This window comes from Globicephala melas, chromosome 17, assembly GCF_963455315.2.
Source record: "Globicephala melas chromosome 17, mGloMel1.2, whole genome shotgun sequence".
NCBI classification, from domain to species: Eukaryota; Metazoa; Chordata; class Mammalia; order Artiodactyla; family Delphinidae; genus Globicephala; species Globicephala melas.
Window position 1 is genome coordinate 79,696,566 of NC_083330.1, and position 17,729 is coordinate 79,714,294.

Here is a 17,729-nt window from a genome sequence, read left to right on the forward strand (position 1 = left end):
TTCAGGCTTTTCCTGGGGCGGCGGGGCCAGAGGCGGACCTGCAGAGCTGAAGGTCTGGTTATTTGGGCAGGGGTCTTTTCTGGAGGGTCTCAGTGGGGCGTTGGAAGCCTACCCTGGCTACCGCCCGTTCGCGCCCCAGAACTTCCATCTTCAGGGGTCCGCAGGTGCTTCCGCCCCGCCCGACGCCCAGGAACCCCATATACGGCTCGCGACACGGCGCAGCTTCCACCCTTTACTGATCACGCTGGAGCATGCGCAGGGCGAGCCGAGCCGGCCAATCTGCGGGGCCCGCGTCATCAGCGCGCGTCCGCCCCGCCCCCCCTCAGCAACGGATCTCGTAGGCGGCAGGCGGCTGCAGCGGGAGGCCCTGTGCGACTCCGGGCGCTGCGCCCTCGGCCGCCTCCGCCGGGCCCTCGGCGAAGAGCGGCTTGGAGCGGTCGATGACGAACATCTCGTGGCCCCGCTCGTCGCGGAGCTCCTCGAGCTGCGCGAAGGTGCAGGGCCCGTCCGAGTAATCGTTGACGAAGAGCGCGCCCTCCCCGGGAGGCCCTGGTGCCTTTTTGCGCCTGCGCCGCCTGCGGCAGATCATGGTCGCCAGCAGCAGCGCCGTGAGCGCCAGGAGCGCGATGGCCGTCGCGATGGCCGTCTGCGTGGCCAGGCCCAGGGCGCGAAAGGCCATGCCGCCCACCTCGGGCAGGTGCTCGTGGCTGACTGGGTCGCCAGCCCGGGGCGGCGCAGGCGCCAGCAGCAGCTGCTGGGACAGGTTGACCAGAAGCTGGAAGGGCAAGCGGGCGGCGCCGCCGGCGTTGGAGGCCTCGCACTCGTATTTGCCAGCGTGGGCCAGGGTGATGTTGGTGAGGAAGAGCATGCCGCTGCCCGTGTCGGATGCCCCGGGCCCACCTGGGCCCGGCACCCCGCCTCCAGGTTGGGCCTGGGCCTGCGGCGGCCCCTCGCGAGGCTGCGCCACTTTTCTCCAGGTCACCAGGGGCTGCGGGTAGCCGGAAGCCTGGCAGGCAATCCGCAGGTCCTCACCCAGGTTGGCTGTCACCTCCAGCGGCTCCACGTGCACAGAGGGTGGGATGCAGATGAGGCTACTGCCAGATACTTCCAGGAGACTCTGAAGTGCCAGGCGGGGGGGCTCTGCACACGTGATTTTCTTGTCTCTGGAGCTGAGCAGTCGCTGGCCCCCTTCCTTGATCCAGGTTCCCAGCCAGTGCAAGGCACAGTCACAGCGCCATGGGTTCTCTGTGGGCAGAGCAGCAGCGGACAGGTAGCTAGCTCAGGGGCGGCCCCAGAGCACAGCGTGTGTGGTTGAGGTTGTTGGCCAGAGCAGGAGCCCCCTTCTCACCTCCCACAGTTGGGGACCCCTGCCACCCCTTCTCTGACCCCAGTCTCCTTAAGTGTGGGCAGCCAACCCCGCCCCCATCTCCTTTCTGTGATGCACGTCCAGTTTACTTCACCCATCTCTGAGAAAGCCCCCGCTCCTCTGATGTCTCTCCCTGTGACAAGTCTTGCTATCTGGGGGAACCTCTGTGTGCACATAGATATCCCACCTGCACTAAAACTTTGCACATCCTGCCAGCCTTGTCTTCGGGTGCTGTCTCCAGGAAATGCCCCCAGTCCTGGTCTCATCTTCCCAGTTTTTTCCTGCCTGCCCTCTCCTGGCCCTAAAGTGTGTGAGCCGCTCAGCTGTGTCCAGTTTGTTCAGGGACTCATACTTTTTCTGTCTTCCTTAGGCAACAGTAACCCTGCCAGCACCCCTACTCCTAGCAGTCTTCTGTCATGGCTATGGGTGGTGGTGGGACCCCCCCAGAGCACTGCCACTGGAGCCCCCTCCACAGCTGGGCCGGCTACCTACCGCCACCACTGTGGTCAAGGAAGCTACCTTTGCATGAGAGTCCCTTGCCCCCAGAAAGAGGTACCTGTGAGGCGCAGGACCTGCAGGCTGGCCAGGGGCTGTAGGGCCTCCTGGCTGATGGTGCCCAGCTGGTTCCTGCTGAGGTCCAGCAGTGCCAGCGAGGAGAGCCCGGCCAGGGCCTGGTCCTCCAGCAGCTCGATGCTGTTTTCCTGCAGGTGCAGCTCCTGCAGTCGCTGAAGCAGGGACAGTAGGTCATCAGGGAAGGGGGCCCTGAGGGACATGTCCCCTTCTTACCAGGCTAGACTGGGCTGCCTTTTCTCCCCTTCACTACTCCAGCCCGGTAAGGCAGGTGGCAGTGCAGGAGGACCTCTTGCCCGTCTTGCCCACTCCTCCCCCCTCACCTGCAAGTGTAGGAAGGTGAAATCCAGCAGCTGTACCAGCTGGTTGCCAGCTAGGTAGAGCACGCGCAGTTGGGCCAGGCCGGCAAAAGCGCCAACGCGCAAGCCGCGCAGCTGGTTGCCGGTGAGCGCCAGCTCCAGCAGGCGCGACTGCGCACGGAAGGCGCCTGGCTCCAGGGCGCGCAGGCTGTTGTTGTGCAGGTAGAGTCGACGCAGGGAGGCGAGGGGTGCCAGGGTGCCTGGCTCCAGGCGCGCGATGCTGTTGTCCTGCAGGAACAGCGTCTGTGCCAGAAGGAGGGAGGGAGGGCGTTTACCCCGCTGAGGGGGTCTCTCTTTTCCCTAGGGCGCCCCATTCACCCACCGGGAGGCTCACACACCATCCCTGCGTGTCGCGGGCACCCCTGGCCCGCAGCCCCAGTCGGTGCCCACCTGCGTCCCGGGCGGGATTCCGGACGGGACCAGGCGCAGCCGCAGGGCGCCGCACTCCACCGTGGCGCTGTAGCAGCGGCAGGCCGCAGGGCAGGCGGCAGCGCGAGGCGGGAGACCCGGCAGTGACAGCAGCGACAGCAGCAGCAGTGCGGGCGCCCCTGGGGCCATCTCTTGCGGGACCGGCCGCAGGCCACGAAGTTGCAGCCTTCGCAGCAGCCTTCCTACAGTCTGGCCCCGATGGGATGTGCCTCCTGAAACAGGTTGTCAGGCCTGTCCCTAACATTTGAGAGCCAGTGAAAAGCACGGATGGAGGTACACACCGTGTCTGATTTTTGAAGTTTGAAAGTAGTTCAAGAAACTGATAAAATAAAACGTTCATTGCCTTCCTTTATAAAAAAGCATAAAGATCTGGGGCATCGGGTTTCGGTTTAGAATTTCTCATGTCCTCCGTCTTGCCACACAGGCCACAGGAGAGCCTACACCACCCCAACCCACTTTTCTCCCCATCCCGTCTCTGCCCAAGGCTCCACGCTGCTAGTGTCCGTCCCTGCCCTCACCTAACCTTGACCCAGGGTTTACTCTAGGCATTTTTGTCTCTAGAAGTCATGCTATGACCCCAACCCTGGGATTCACCTGTTGTGAACTGATGGAGGACATGAGCACAACTGGTCTCAGGGGAGCCACCAGCCAGCCACAGGCACAGTTTTGTCCAGCCTCTGGCCCTGCCCTCCTGGGGGTGGGGGTTGGTAGAACAACTTAGGTAGAATTAGAGCTTTTCCTCAGGGAAATTGTTAGACAATTGGGGGATGAGACAAATAGGAAAGCCAGTTCAGAAGCTGTGGGACTGTGTTCTCCATGCTGGCTCTGAGAAAGGTGCATCCGTCTTTGGGGGTAGGTGGGGCTCTGGAATGGCTGGGGTGTGAAAGAGGGGCCTTGGGCCACTAACCGGGTTTTAGTGTAGTTGTTTAGTAGGCTCTGGGAACACTGATCTCCTGGGTTCTGAAGGAGTGTGTAGTGTTTTGGGGTTTATACACATGCAGCTGTGATCCTAGAGAGAGGAGAAGGCCTGGGTCTAGTTCAAGGCACAATGAGTCCAGTTGTAAAGGTGGGGACCTGGGCTGAGAAGCCAGCCAGTATGAAGCCATGGATGGTAGGGCTGAGGGTGTGCTATCAGCTAGCCTCCAGCCCCACCTCAAATGGTCCCTGCTCTGAACACCTGCCTGTTCACCTGGTCTCCCTATTGGGAGAGTGAGTCATGTGGAAAGACACCAAGTGGCCTTGGTGTTTGTTTAAATCTTGCTCTAAATTGTAACTCACATGATTATTTAAGATCACTGAAGAGAAGCAGGCACAGCAGGGCTTCCCTGGTGGCGCGGTGGATGGGAGTCCGCCTGCCGATGCGGGGGGCGCGGGTTCGGGCCCCGGTCCGGGAGGATCCCGCGTGCCGCGGAGCGGCTGGGCCCGTGGGCCATGGCCGCTGAGCCTGCGCATCCGGAGCCTGTGCTCCGCGACGGGAGAGGCCACAGCAGTGAGAGGCCCGCGTACCGCAAAAAAAATAAATAAATAAATAAAAAATAAAAAAAGTAGGCACAGCAAAAGTTTTAATGGAATCGCTTTGGCCCAGGCAGGGGCAGTTCCCAGATGTCTCAGAAGGTGTGTGAAGAACCCCGAGAACTAGGGGGCATACTCTGAGCCCCCAGGATCCATTTCCCTGAGCAAAAGATTTGGCCCAGGGCGCCCACCTACCTTCCAGTGGCAAGGCCTCTCAAACAGAGAAGGTTCTTGATCTCCTCCTCAAAACTCAGGGGACTGCTGCCCACACGGACACCCACTAGATGCTGATTCGTGTGGAAGGGCTGGCCTGGGCGGCATTGAGGATTCAAGCAGGAAGAGCAGGGGAGGCCAGGCCAGAAATCCTTTTACTCAGCGGAGAACCCCCTAATCTGGCTGGGCAGGGGGCGGGGCGTCACATACTGGCTTTGGAGAAGGCTGTCACTGTCTCCAGGGAGCCCATCTGTGCGGGGAGGGGAGGTTGGAGGGGTAATGGAGGAAGCCCTGTGACGCTCTCCAGCGCAGTGCGAGGCCCGAGTCGGGTGCCTTGATCTCCCAAGGCGCCCCTTGCATCTGCTCCGGCGCGGCCTGTCCCGGGCCGGTTCAGGGCAGGGCGTGGTCCCCGCCAGGTCGCACGCCCTTCTCGGTGATCGCCGGGGACAGAGCCGGGATGGCCCCTGATCCCGCCCCCACGCCCGCTGACCTTGGGTCGGGCGCCCCCTCACCTGACACTCCTGCGGCGCGGCTCCCCCGCCGAACGCCGGCCCACAGAGCAGCGCCGGGCGGGGGAGGGGCGGGCGCCGCTCGCGCTCGCGCACTGGAGCCCCCGCACCTCCGTCCCGGCAGCCCGGGTCTGCCGTCGCGAGCGCTGGCCGAACCCGAGGACGCCGAGGACGCCCCAGGCCGGGGGTGTGCGGACGGGGTAGAGCACCCGTGACCCCGCCCCTCCCCGCGTCGGTTCTTGGGCCGCGGCAGCACCTCGGACAGCGCCGGGCGGGGCGGGGCCGCGGCGCACCTCCGCCGCGCACGCGCACTGGGACAGCGCTCTCTCCGGGTGGCGCGTGCGCAGCGACGCAGCCCGGGGGGCGCAGCGGGGCTGGGGGCGCCAGCGGCTGCGAGCCCGCCGCTCAGGGCGGCGGGGTGGCGAGCAGCAGCGGGGCCAGGTCCATGGTGAGGGCGAAACGGCTGCCCTGCCAGTGCACGTGCGAGGGCAGCTCGGGCGCGCCGGGCGCGTACTCGAAGCAGGCGCTGAGCTCGAAGGCCAGAGCCGATCGCACCAGGCCCACGCCACCTGCGCGCTCCGGCGCCGGGTGGTAGAGACGCCCATTGGAGGACAGGGGCAGTAGGCGCGCCGGCTCGAAGGGCACGGCCAGGGCCTCGCCGCCGCCGCAGTAGGAGAGGCGCGGGGGCTCGGAGCCAGCGGCCAGCAGGTGCGTGAAGACCACGGGACGGTCCTCGCAGCGTAGGTAGTTGCGCTCTCTGCCGCAGGGCGAGAGGAAGGGGAAGGAGGCCTCGTAGCGCCCGCTGCGGTTGGGTCTCAGGCGGGAGAAGAAGATGACCAGGAACTGCGGGTCTGTGGTGGGAGGGAGGCCGCGACTGCTCAGCATGCCGGGCCCCGAGGCCCCCTAGGCCCTACTGCCCCAGGCAGGGGGCTCGCCCTGGGTCACACCAAGGGCAGACGCCGGCGGTCGGACAGCCTCCCAGGCCTCACTCTAGATAGGGGGCTTTTGAGCGCAGGACAGCCAGTGCCCTTGGTGTGGTTGGGCAGCGGGGCCCTTCAGGGCCTTCCCCGAAGGAAGAGGGAAGGTGGGGGAGGAGGGCGCATCAGTACCTTTGAAGCAGGTGATGAAGTTCTTCATTTTGGAGTCATCCAGGAAAAGCTGCAGAGAGGCAGACCGTGGCCCTTGAGTCCCAGGGGGAATCCCGACAGAGCCGGCCCCAGGGAGAGAAGGCCTGGGCGGGCCTGAGCCCGGGCCAGTGTCCGCTTTCTTTGCTCGTCTGTGCACACCGTGTGCAGGGAGGCGCGTGGAAGGTAAGCCTGGGGGCCCTGCAGACTTCTTTCTCCACATCTACCCCGCACCCCCGGCCTTGCTTCCTCATGCACAGGTCCTCTGGGTTGGCATGCCTTTCCCGCGCCTCTTCCCTCCCCCTTTCAAGTTTCTAATGAGATGTGCCCCTCCTCCGCGGAGGCTATCTGACTTGCTTCCTCCTGTATATGTAGGATGCCCCCTCCAGGGCTTCCAAAGCAGGCGGGGCGGCCCCGACCTGGGGGCCGCAGGATCTGGGGATGCAAAGCGCGCAGGGCGTAACCACGTGTGGGAGGTGGGCCGCTCGGACCTAACCCTCTGGGGCCGGGGCCGGGCGCCCCAGTCTGTCCAGCGCGACTGCGGAGGTCGGGTACCCTTACTTTAAAGACCCCGCCTACTCAGGCCCCGCCCCTCACAGGGTCTTCCCTCTGGCCCCGACCCGCAGAAACCCGGCACCAGGCCCCGCCTCTCACGGGAGCCTCCCTCAGGCCCCGGCCCCGCCCACCTGGCCCTGATGATCCACGTAGTAAAAGTACTCGCGCGTCCGCGGCTCTGGGCTCTGGCCCTGCGTGTAGGAGACGCCCCCGCCCCCACCGTAGGCCCGGGTCCCCAGGGACCGCGCCAAGCCGAGGGCCCAGGTCCGCAGCACTCCGCGCGTCGCCCACATCGTCCTTCCGTGCCGGAAGCGGCTAGAGGGTCACGCGAGGGCGGTGCTGCGCTAACGTAAGTCCCCTGGTGTCGGCGACCTCGCGCTTTGGGTTCCGGCGGCGGCCGCGGAGCTCGTCCCCACCCCCCGGGCTTTGCTTGTTCCCCGGACCCCGGGCGGTTCCGACACTTCCTTCTCTGGGATTTAGGGGCGCGCCGCCCTGCCGTCCGGCTGGGAAAGGGGTGGGGGGCGGGGCCTCCCGACGGTGGGGTTCGGGTGTGAGACGCGGGTGCGGGCGATTTCGGGAACAGGGATACGGGATGGGGACGGGGCGCTGCCGGGCATGCGGGCCCTGTCCCTCCGCCCTCGGAGGCTGGTTGCTCTCACGTGGGCGAGGTACCCGCCCTGTCTCTTCCCCCAACCCCTAGGAAGCCCCCCCCCACCCCGGTGGGGCAATCTGCCTGTCCAGCTGGGTGCTGAACCGAGAGGTGGTGAATAAACACTGCCTAGAAGCCTATGCCAGCTTGCGGGTAAGGTAGCTCAGAAAAAGCTCCCCTCCCAATCAAGCAGGGCTTTCGGGCTCAGCTGTGATACCCCAGGTGCCTCGTACCTTGCGCGCCTACCTGGAGTCTCGTCCCCGTTCCCGGGAAGCTGCCTTGCTCTCCCCCCCACCTCCTGCTGCCCCCATTCATTCTCCCTTGGCCTGGCTTCCACCCTGGTGCCCACACCAGCTACCGACTGGCCGCTGATAGCTGCCCCGCCGCAACTGGAAGGAATGGGATGCGACAGGCTCGCAAGTGTCCATACGTACTTTATTCACACAAAGTGTTGTCATCTCTCGAGTCCGTGCATCAGAGCGAGAGTCTGTGGCCGGGCCGCCCCTACCCAGGCCCCGAGACCCCCGGACTGAGGACGCTCCCCCAGTGGACACCGGGCCTCGGCAGGACTGGGTTCTTTTGTTCTTAATAAATAAAAACTCAACTCTAAATATATATATATATATATATATATATATAACCGGGGAGAAATTAAGTTTTACCACAATTGGAACTCAAATTACAAATTGGAAAATGTACAAACTGAGAGTCTAGATACCTCCCCTCCACCCACCCACCCTACCCCCCGCCCCGGCTCTGGCCTCGAGGAAGGGCAGTCGCCGGTGCCCCTCTGGTCCCCCAGTTCAGGGCTCCTTCCCTCTCATCTGCTGCAGGTCCTGGATGGGGATGGGGCAGGGTTTGATTTTTGGTCAGAAGCCAAGAGGGTGGAGAAGAAAATGAAGGAATGATCTCAACTTGTCTGCAGAGGACGGGAGAAGCCTCAAATAAATAACATTTGGGTTAAGACTATGTCATTAGCAAATTTAGTTCTTATATCTTTCGCTCTATTTATCTCTCTATACACAGGCGGGTTGGGATGCGGGATAGATTCTGAATTTATAGTTACACGAAGAAAAAATACTCTTGCCCCTCCCCCACCCTGCCCAAAGAATGCCTGCCCAACCCTGCCCCCAACCCCAGAGGACTTTGGCTTGGGGGCCCCTTTCTACCCAGAGAGAGCCTATCGGGCCCAGCACCAGCCAGGTTCTGCTCTGGTGGTGAAAAGCCCAGAGCCCTGGAGCCCCCAAACTCCTGTGCAGTCACCACGCTGGAGGCCACAAGTGGCAGGGGGAGGGGGCGGGAAGGGACTGGGGGGGGCGGAAGTCGCAGATCAGGAGACCCCCCCCCCAGGTCAGGGGGAGGGCAGAGGAAGAGGAAGATGGGCAGCCGGGCTGGGCCGGGGCCAAGCTGAGCGCAGCAGCCCCAGCAAGGCGGCTCGCCCCAGCAAGGGCGGCTTGTGCTCTCGGGCCGGCCGGGAGGGGCAGTGTCACTTGGCTCCAGGAAACAGAAGGCACTTTCTCGCGGCCGGACCGCGGCTGGCGGTGGGCGCGGCAGCGCCGAACGACACGGCCACGAGGCCCGGGGCGGGGCAGAGGCGCCCTTCCCGCAGCCCCTCTGCCTTGGTTGCGCCTTCAGGCCGAGGGCCCGGGTCGGGGGATGCGGGTTCCAGGGCTGGGGCGGGCATGGGCGGAGCCGGCATGCTACCTCCGCTTCTCGGGCGTCCCCTCCCCCCTCCCCGCGTGCCCCCTGCCCGGGCGCAGCCGGGCAGGCTCTGTCCCCACCCTCGGTCCCTCGGTGCCCACGCGCTATAGCACGCCCTCCATGAAGGTGGTGTCCAGGTGCTGGATGAGCACGCGCAGGAAGGACATCTCCTTGCGAGTGTTCTCAAAGATGATGCGCGGGTCGTCCGAGCGGCAGCGCAGGCAGTTGGGCGCCATCACCATGGCCAGGTTGCTGACGTCCATCTTGGTGATGGCCACATTGGCGGGCTGCACGAACACCTGCGCGGGGAGCGGGGAGCTGCGGGTGGGCCGGGGCGGGGCGCGGAGGGGCGGGGCGCGGAGGGGCGGCACCGCCTACCTGGAGGAAACGGATGAGGTAGCACAGCACCAGGCGGTTGATGCGGGGCAGGGCGTGCACCACGGCCACGGCGGCCTCGGGGCTCTCGTAGTGCGCGATGCACTGCTCGTAGAACTCGTGGGGGATCAGGGGCTCCTCCAGCTCCCGGTACCACAGCTTCAGCAGCGACGCTGGGGACGCAGCGCGGGGGTTTCGGCTGGGCGGGGCAGTCGGGGACCCGCCCCACCAGCAGCAAGGGGCGAAAGCGGCCGTGTGTGTCGGGAGTGGGGGCGAGGGGCCAGGACCAGACGGGAGGTGTCCACCCAGCCGTGTGGACTGCGCGGCCGGAGGCCTGCGGGCTCCTGGTCCTGAGGGCCTGGACTGACCCCGAGCGCCGGGAACCAAGAGAGGCTGTGCAGCCACCGTGCGCAGGCAAGCGGAGGGAGGCGCCGCGGAGGCTGTCCAACGGCAGGGGGACGTCTGTGCTGGAAATGGACCAGAGGGCTGTCCCTTCACGACGGAAAGCAGGGAGGGCTGAACCGTCCGAGCTGCTCCTGCTGCTGAGGGGACTGGGGGCTTACCTGGGACGTGGGGGTCCTCCAGGCCTGTAGGCACCTTCCACTGGTCCACCTGTAGCTTCAGGGCATTCACCTCATCAATGTCCCCAGGGACTCTGCCAAGCACAGGGCAGGTCTCAGGGAGGAGGAGCTGGGCTTGCTCAGGGTCAAGGCTGCCTGACCTCTCTCTGCCCAAATGGCCTCTTTCCTACCAGAGGGAGGTGTGGCTGGGGTCCCCTGTCCCAGGCCCCCATCCCTCATCCCTCTGCTGACTGCCCCCAGGCAGATCCCTTCCTCAGAATGGTCCCCGAGGCCCAAAGCCATAAGCCTGTTTCCCCCCCTGTCCTGGGTCCTGGGTAGGTGAGTCACGACGGCAGGTGCCTGGCCATGTGCCGCCCTCCATGGGGCAGGGCCGTCACCTCCACTCTCGGGTGACGGCCGTTTGCTGGGGGCTGCCGCATCTTTCCAGGCCCTGCCCATGGCTGGTGTCCAAGTACCCTCTGGGCCCCTGCTGGCCATTTCTGCAAGGGCACTGTCCCTGGCTAGCTCTCCTGTCTGGGTTCCGGTGTGCTGCCATTCAGGAGGGAGAGCCCTGCTGACCCACCTCCTAAAGATGGGGCCCTCCCCACCCTCCTGGCCGCAGAGCGCCCGGCCCTTCTATTTGCTCCAAGTTGCCCTCCCTGCCTGCATGCTGGCCTCTCAGGGGGCTTCTCTGGCTGCTCTGAGGCAGGGGCCCGGGGCCCAGGTTGCAGGGCACCTGAAGATGCCTTCCGTCTGGTCACCGTTGAGTGCAAGCACCTCCTCCGACAGCCGAGTCTGCACCCAGGGCAGCTGCCGATCGGGGAAGCGCTCCCTCTGCATGCTCATGACCTCCTGCAGCGCACTGCCAAACATGGACGGGCTGAACACAGCGTTCTTGGCATGCCGGATCTCCTCCACGTTGGGCTTCTTCAGCCCCTGCAAAGGCGGCCCAGCTCTCTGTCCCAGTGTGGCCTGGCGCCCAGCTCCCAGCCCTCCCTCCCCCTACACCCCTGCAAGGGCTGCCCCTGGCTCACCCGCCCTCTTTCCTCCTTCTGTCCTCTCGTCCCTGTGAGCCCCAGGCCCGAGCCGGGGACCCCCAACTCCCTGGCCCCTGAGTCACCAGAGGCGCCTCCTGCTGGGCCACCTGCGGCATCAGAAGCTCCAAGTGGCACCCTCCGCACTGTGAGCCGTTAAGTGCCCCACCTGCCCCCCCCCGCCTCCCGCTGGACCCTGTCTGGGCGTCACCGGCACAGGCTGCCCCCCCCCCCCGCTGGACCCTGTCTAGGCATCGCCGGCACAGGCTGCCCGCTGGACCCTGTCTGGGCGTCGCCGGCACAGGCTGCCCGCTGGACCCTGTCCGGGCGTCGCCGGCACAGGCTGCCCGCCCACCCCTGCCCGCTGGACCCTGTCCGGGCGTCGCCGGCGCAGGCTGCCCGCTGGACCCTGTCCGGGCGTCGCCGGCGCAGGCTGCCCCCCGCCCCTGCCCAGCGGTTCTGGGAGGAGCTCGTACCTTCTTGGCTCCAGTCAGGGCCGCCTTCTGCAGCTTGTGGTAACAGTACTTGGCGTACGTGCTTATTGCCACCCCTGGAAAAGAATGGTGCCAGTTGGCTTGGCATGGGTGAGCGGGAGCAGAGGCTGCAGGCCAACCAGTGACTGAGGAGGGAGCAGCAAGAGGGGTGAGGAGAGGTGGCTCCTGCAGGAACCTGGCGCCCAGGCCCGGCCAGCCTCCTGCCTGCTGCTCGCCCCGCCCAGGCGGTGGGTCCTCACTCATGTGAAGAGGCAAGGGGGCACTGCCCTCTCCTCCAGGGGAGCCAGGTTGAAGGAGGAAGCCCTCCGCCAGCCTACCCAACCCTCCCCCTGGCCAGGAAGGTCAGGCTGGGGATGAGGTCTATTCCCCCGGGGGAGTCGCAGGCAGGACGGGGCAGGGCCTGGGGGGGTCCCCTGAGAAGGGTGACCTCCATGTGCTGCACGCCTGCAGGCACTCAGTGCCCATCGCCTTGAGCCAGCACTGGAGGAGGGAGCTTTGCGAGGGGCTGGGCAGCAGGCCCAGCTCTCTCGCAGCCCAGCTTCCAGCCAGAGGCCCTGGGCAGCCCAGGGAGAGGCCTTAGCCCACAGGATCTCATGCCTGCTTGGCTGCCTGGGTGGGGGTCAGGGAGAGGGAGGCCCAGGGCCTGGCTCACTTGGGAGGGGCATGAGTGTGGAGGGGATGCCCTGTGCCCTGAGCCTGGGTTTCGCTGGGAGGGCAATGCTGGGGAAGGACCACATGGTGACTCTGCCTGAGGGCTGAAGGTGACAGGAGGAATTGTCTCCTTTCTCAAGGGAGGGGGCTTTCTAAAACCTCACCCCTGAAAGCAGAAGTTCTAGCTGGTGGTCATGGAGGGTGGCAGGGCCAGCAATCCGAGGGCAAAGACCTCAGGCCACGGGTCTTTCCAGATACGGTGTGCTGGGGCGGGGGATGGGGCTGGGGGGGCTGGAGGCAAAGGGAGGAGGGGGGAGAGGGAGTGGGGAGGAGGCCCCAGCCAGGGAGGGTCTGAAAGGTGTGGCGCATCTTTCCTGGCCCAGGCCAAGGGAAGCAGCAGCAAGACAGGAGCCATGCGGGCCGGGCTGCCCCAGACCACGGACAGACGGATGGGCCGACCGCGTGCCTCCAGGCTCAGGACAGACCCGCTCCCTGTAAGGCTCTGCCTCTGCTGGGCCTCCCTGCCTGAGGGGTGCCTCTGGACCCAAGTCTCAGATACAAACAGAGTCTTTTTTTAAAGGAAGCAGTTGTCTGAGGACACAGGGTTCCGTGAACCTCAGTGTGAAGAACACAAACATGTCTGATGCGTGTAAACCTTTTCGTTTCTAGTTACCGCAAAATACTTCCGTCGTTGTAACTGGTAAGGGGAGTCTGTTTTAGAGTAATCAAAGTGAAAACAAACGTTTCTTATAGGGGTTTAAACCGTGAAGAATCTTTCAGGTCCCTGGGGCCCCACAGACCCAAACGGAGAATCCTAGCTGCAGCTACCACTCAGCCAGCTTGGGACACAGCACGTGGAACCTTCCGCCACTGGCCCACGTGGGCAGGCTCTGGGCCCAGGGAGAGTGGATGGTGCTCAAGCCAACGGGACCTGGGCTGCAGCCTGAGCACCGGGAGCCCAGAGAGTGCTTGGCGGCAGGGCAGCGGGCGGCGCCTGCTCGCTTTCCCCACCCTGGGAGCGTGCCCACCCCTCCCTTGGGTGACAGCCTCCTGTCCCTGGGCTCGGGGCCGTGGGCAGACTTGCCCTGACCTCGTGTCACAGGGCTTCCTGGGACCAAACCGGCCTCTCCAACAGGCTGTGATCTGAATATCCTTGGGCCACCACCTCTCACCTGGCGATTGTGGTGCAGCCTTTCCAGGCCTTATTTCCTCTCTGTAGGATGGGGACAGGTGCCCATGAAGGGCTGACCTCAGTCTGGCATGGAGTGAGGGCTCAGTTGAGGGCTGCAGCTGCTGGAGTCCGAGGACTGAGGCCTCGTGTGCCTGGAGTCTCAGGGCTGGGGCACCTCTGCTGCCAGGGCACAGCCTCCTGGGCCAAGACTATGGGGTGTCTGAGTGCCCGTGGCCAACCCAGGGAAACCCACATGGTGCTGTGGGGGCCTCTGAGTCCACTGCCCCGTTCTGGCCTTGCCAGGGCATGGGATAGCGGAGAGATAGCGGCCCCCAGAGCGACCGACAAAGCAGCTCTCCCAGAGCCTCTGCTGCTGTGCCAGGTGCCCAGGCCAAGAACCTCGAAGGCTGCTGGGTGTGGCCAGGACCTGCCACCTCTTGGCACGGACTCTGCTGGGTCCTGGGGGAACTAGCCCCCTCCTCTGACCCACTCGGAGCTCCAACCACCCCCGGCCCACAGGAGCCTGCACTCTGTGCCCCCAGCCCCCCCTCACTGCTGCATCGGGACTCCAGTGGATGGGCTCAGGCAGGAGCGCAAAGCTCCTTCCCCAAGGACAGGGCCCCAAGGGCGGCTGGGAAGCCTGGACTGTGGCTGCCCCCCTTCTTCTGGTGAGGCTAGCATGTAGCCAGAGAGCTTCCCAGAGGAAGGGGTGCCAAGGGTGAGTCTCACAGGAAGAAGAGTGGGGCAAGTGTGGGTAACCAGGTACAGGTGGGATGGGGGCTGGTCCCAGGGCCCTGGTGCCAAGAAGGGAGGCTCATGGGGCAGAAATGGACGGCTGGGTCTCCTGGCCAGGAGAGCACAGCCTTGGGCTAACAGGGCTTCTCTGGAGCTGGGGTGGGGGTGGGCTGTGCTGGGGGCCCCAGGGAAACAATGCCAGGCTTGGCCCCCAGCCCCAGGGGTGGCCCGGCTGGAGGTCAGGGCTGGGCTGGCACCTGCCCACAGGGCACTCCCTCACCTCGGCGTGCCTCCAGCAGGCCCCGCCCCACTGAGAACCCAGCACGCACGTTGGAAATTGTTCTGAGCACCGTGGAGAAAGGCGCAGGGCAGGTGTGGCCTCTCCCAGGAGCCCTGTCGACGACCTGGGCTTCCAGCCCACTCAGGAGGAGACCTGACGGTTAGTGTCCCCCCGCTGTCCCCCCAGCCCAGAAGCGGTTAGAGAGAGGAGGCCAGGCGGCCGAGGCCGGAGAGCAGAGCTGTGCAGACGCAGCGCACAGGGGCTGCGGGAGAGGCCCTACCATCCGGCTCCTCAACATAAGGCTTGGGTTTCTTTCTCAACTTGGACTTCTTCTTACTGTTCCTTTCCAGAAGCGCTTTCATGTGCTGTGTCACTGGGGAGCAAACAAAGGGTGAGGCCACAGAACACAAAGAGGAACACGTGCCCACACGGTCCCGCTCGGGGCTGACCCTGGGCAGCTGGGAGGTCACTGCCCCAGCCTGCTGGACTCCTCAGAGGGAGATGGGCTGATGCCCCGCCAGAGGGGGAGGGGAGTGCCGGGCGGGGGCGGGTGTCTCGCTCAGAGTCCTGGGCACAGGGGTGGGTGTGTGGGCACACCTGGGTCGTGTGGCTGGGGAGGTGCCAGGAACGTGCCCCTGGGCAGTGGGGAGAGGATGTGGTCAGCTCATGACCCGCTGGCCGACAGAAAGGCAGGGGTAGGGAGCCCCCTGAGAGGGCCGCAGCCCAGCCATCTGGTTCCTACGTGGCTGCGCTCCAGGGGCTGAGTGGGTGCTGAGCGAGAGAGAGGGGCCTGGCTCCCCTCTCTGGCTGACCTGGGCACCCCCCCACACACACACCCCCCGCACAAAATAACTCAGCGCTGTCGATCCGGACCCTCCATCCCCCCATCCCGTGCTCTGGAAGGAAGTCGAGGCACACAGCCCACACTGAGGTGGGATTCACGCTCCCCTCATGGTGGACCCTCTTACCTACATAAATTATTTGTAATTCTTTTTTTCTTTCTTTCTTTTTTTGGCCGCATTGCGCGGCATTCGGGGATCTTAGCTCCCCAACCAGGGATCGAACCCGCACCCCCTGCAGTGGAAGTGTGGAGTCTTAACCACTGGATCACCAGGGAAGTCCCATATATCTATCTAATCATTTATATCATATTCATTCATCTTACATTCATTCATTCATCTTACATTGTCAGCTTACAGTTCCATATGACTTTATTCTGTTCCTTAAAGTGCTCCAGCTTTGGCCCCGGGGAGCTCTGTGTCCTGTGACCCGTGTCCTGTGACACGCCCCGTCATCTCCCCTCTGGCACATTCTCCCTTCAGGCACTGCATCTTGTACATTCCCTACCCCAGCCTTAGAATCAGCTGTTTCTCCAGACAGCTCTGGTTCCTTTTAATGGAAAATGGTAGAAACCAAGAGCTGCGGGTCAGGTGTCCTCAATGCTCTTGGGGTGTCACTGCTTCTAGGCCCCAGGCTGACAGGGCAAGGAAAGATACATGTGTATACGAGGTTGAAGAGACTCCCTTCTCTTCCAAGTGTTTTAATCAGGAATGGAATGTTGGATTTTGTCAAATGCTTTTCCTACACTTATTGAGATGATCTTATGTTTTTTTTTTTTTTTACTCTGTTGATATGGCAAATTACATTGATTGATTTTTGAATGTTAAACTAACTTTTCATTCCTCAGATAAACCCCACTTATTCAAGATGCATTATCCTTTTAATATATTCTTGGATTTAATTTGCTAAAATACGGTTCATTTTTGTCCTATCCTCATGAGGGATACTATCTGTGCTTCTCTTTCAAATTTTTGGTAATGCCCTTTTCTAATTTTGATATAGAGAGAATTGGGAAATATTCCCTCCACTTCAATTTTCTGAGTTAATTGCTACACAAACAATGAAATATTTGATAGAATTCACTAGTGAAGCCATTTGGGCCTGGAATTTTCTTTGTGGGAAAGTTTCATAAAGTACCAATTTCTTTAACAGATATATGATTTTTCTGGTTATCTATTTTTTATTGAGTGATCTTTGGTAGTTTGTGTCTTTCAAGGAATTTGTCCATTTCCTCTAAATTGTCATATTTACTGGCATAATGTTGTTCATAATATTTCCTTACTATCCTTTTTCTTTTTTTTTTTTGCGGTATGTGGGCCTCTCACCGTTGTGGCCTCTCCCGTTGCGGAGCACAGGCTCCGGACGCGCAGGCTCAGCGGCCATGGCTCACGCGCCCAGCCGCTGTGCGGCATGTGGGATCTTCCCGGACCGGGGCACGAACCCGTGTCCCCTGCATCAGCAGGTGGACTCTCAACCACTGCGCCACCAGGGAAGCCCCTCCTTACTTTTTGATATAATTTCCTCTCACTGTTTTTTTTTAAGTTTCTTAAAGTAGCTGAGGTAACTGATTTATTTCCTAATACAGTTAGGCGCCATAAATTTCCCTCTAAGTACTGCTTTAGCTGCATCACACAAATTTTAATGTTTTGTTTTCATTTTCTTTCAATTCAAAATACTCTGCACCTTCCTTTTTCATTTTTATTTGACCCATGGATTGTTCAGTAGTATGTTCTTTAGTTTCCAAATACTCAGGGATTTTCCAGATATCTTTATGTTGCTGATTGCCAATTTAATTCCACTGTGGTTAGAGAACACACTTTCTATGACTCACATTCTTTTTTTTTTTTTTTTTTAGTATTTATTTTGGCTGTGCCGGGTCTTAGTTGCGGCACGCGGATTTCTTCGTCACGGCACGTGGACTCTTAGTTGCGGCATGCGTGTGGGTTCTACTTCCCTGACCAGGGATCAAACCCGCACCCCCTGCATTGGGAGTGTGGAGTCTTACCCACTGGACCACCCTATGACTCACATTCTTTAACCTTTAGTGAGACTTGTTTTATGGCTCAGAGTATGGCCTATTTTGGAAAAGTGGCTGAGATCTGAGTCCAGATGCTCTGGGTGCAGTCTTTAACCTTGGCTACTCCATTGTAGCTGCTTTGCTTCCTAAACAGACCTTCAGCTAGTCCTTTTGGTTTCAGCTCCGTGGTCACTCCCGCTTCCATACCTCTGCTGGAGGAAGCTGGCTCCACCCACTGCTGCGCTTTCTAGGGTTTGCTGCCTGCTTCGACTTGTCAGCTTCCCCACCACCTGCTTGGGATCCACGTGTCTTGGTCGGCCAAGTCAGTTTCCAGCCACTTGTCCATATGCTTTTCAGCTTCCAAAGCATAGTTGTTCTTCCTCTTCCATTCTCTTTGTCCTGGTGGGTTTTAGTATTTTTTATTGTGATAAATTATACGTAACATAAAATCTGCTATCTTAACCATTTTTAATTGTACAGTTCAGGGTATTAATTACATTCATATTACTGTGCAATCATCACCACCATCCATCTCCAGCACTTCTTCATCTCCCAAAATGGGAAGTCTGTACGAATCAAACAACT

At 61.8% G+C, this 17,729-nt stretch overlaps 3 protein-coding genes and 1 long non-coding RNA gene across 26 annotated transcripts in view; 1 reads left to right on the forward strand and 3 right to left on the reverse strand.

Annotated features, from left to right (window-relative positions):
- Positions 1–225: 225 nt before the first annotated feature.
- On the reverse strand, positions 226–5,251 carry LRRC24 (leucine rich repeat containing 24). 6 transcript variants are annotated; one of them, XM_060287573.1, is made up of 6 exons: positions 4,003–4,950; positions 3,319–3,415; positions 2,686–2,936; positions 2,260–2,538; positions 1,923–2,091; positions 226–1,245 (listed from the first exon to the last, which is right to left on the reverse strand). In XM_060287573.1, the coding sequence occupies exons 1-6, from the start codon at positions 4,174–4,176 to the stop codon at positions 323–325; spliced, it is 1,893 nt and encodes a 630-aa protein (XP_060143556.1). In that variant the 5' UTR covers positions 4,177–4,950; the 3' UTR covers positions 226–322. The 6 variants fall into 6 exon arrangements, with proteins under 6 accessions (XP_060143556.1, XP_060143557.1, XP_060143559.1 ...); XM_060287574.1 differs by lacking the exons at positions 3,319–3,415; positions 4,003–4,950 and adding an exon at positions 4,962–5,251; XM_060287576.1 differs by lacking the exons at positions 3,319–3,415; positions 4,003–4,950 and adding an exon at positions 4,962–5,093 and having other exon boundaries at positions 2,686–2,961.
- C17H8orf82 (chromosome 17 C8orf82 homolog) lies at positions 5,251–6,978 on the reverse strand. 2 transcript variants are annotated; one of them, XM_030876250.3, is made up of 3 exons: positions 6,769–6,978; positions 6,068–6,116; positions 5,255–5,809 (listed from the first exon to the last, which is right to left on the reverse strand). In XM_030876250.3, the coding sequence occupies exons 1-3, from the start codon at positions 6,928–6,930 to the stop codon at positions 5,364–5,366; spliced, it is 657 nt and encodes a 218-aa protein (XP_030732110.1). In that variant the 5' UTR covers positions 6,931–6,978; the 3' UTR covers positions 5,255–5,363. The 2 variants fall into 2 exon arrangements, with proteins under 2 accessions (XP_030732109.1, XP_030732110.1); XM_030876249.3 differs by lacking the exon at positions 6,769–6,978 and having other exon boundaries at positions 5,251–5,809; positions 6,068–6,569.
- LOC132593791 (uncharacterized) lies at positions 5,277–8,255 on the forward strand. Its single transcript, XR_009559644.2, has 3 exons — positions 5,277–5,666; positions 6,111–6,268; positions 6,709–8,255. It is a non-coding gene; the product is annotated as an uncharacterized lncRNA (long non-coding RNA).
- ARHGAP39 (Rho GTPase activating protein 39) overlaps positions 7,705–17,729 on the reverse strand; it is a 73,542-nt gene continuing 63,517 nt past the window's right edge. For 5 of the 17 annotated variants that reach the window (XM_060287559.1, XM_060287561.1, XM_060287563.1 and 2 more), the window contains 6 exons: positions 14,568–14,660; positions 11,433–11,506; positions 10,957–11,066; positions 10,659–10,784; positions 9,366–10,017; positions 7,705–9,286 (listed from right to left, as the gene is read on the reverse strand). In XM_060287559.1, the coding sequence (XP_060143542.1) occupies positions 9,092–9,286; positions 9,366–10,017; positions 10,659–10,784; positions 10,957–11,066; positions 11,433–11,506; positions 14,568–14,660 (1,250 nt within the window). In that variant the 3' untranslated portion in view covers positions 7,705–9,091. Of the gene's footprint in view, positions 9,287–9,365; positions 10,018–10,658; positions 10,859–10,956; positions 11,067–11,432; positions 11,507–14,567; positions 14,661–17,729 lie in introns of those variants that run through there. The other 12 variants (XM_070044009.1, XM_070044007.1, XM_070044010.1 and 9 more) reach the window with 12 other exon arrangements.

What these genes read in the sequence shown, in the direction of transcription:
- LRRC24 (XM_060287573.1), bottom strand. Translation starts at nt 4,176, where the DNA reads ATGCGCAGGCTCAGCGGCCATGGCCCACGGGCCCAGCCGCTCCGCGGC. An exon ending in GAATCCCGCCCGGGACGCAG is followed by an intron (nt 2,539 to 2,685) that starts GTGGGCACCGAC and finishes CTTCTGGCACAG; the next exon opens with ACGCTGTTCCTGCAGGACAA. An exon ending in TCACCTTCCTACACTTGCAG is followed by an intron (nt 2,092 to 2,259) that starts GTGAGGGGGGAG and finishes TCCCTGCTTCAG; the next exon opens with CGACTGCAGGAGCTGCACCT.
- C17H8orf82 (XM_030876249.3), bottom strand. Translation starts at nt 6,305, where the DNA reads ATGTGGAGAAAGAAGTCTGCAGGGCCCCCAGGCTTACCTTCCACGCGC. An exon ending in CTTCATCACCTGCTTCAAAG is followed by an intron (nt 5,810 to 6,067) that starts GTACTGATGCGC and finishes CTCCCACCACAG; the next exon opens with ACCCGCAGTTCCTGGTCATC.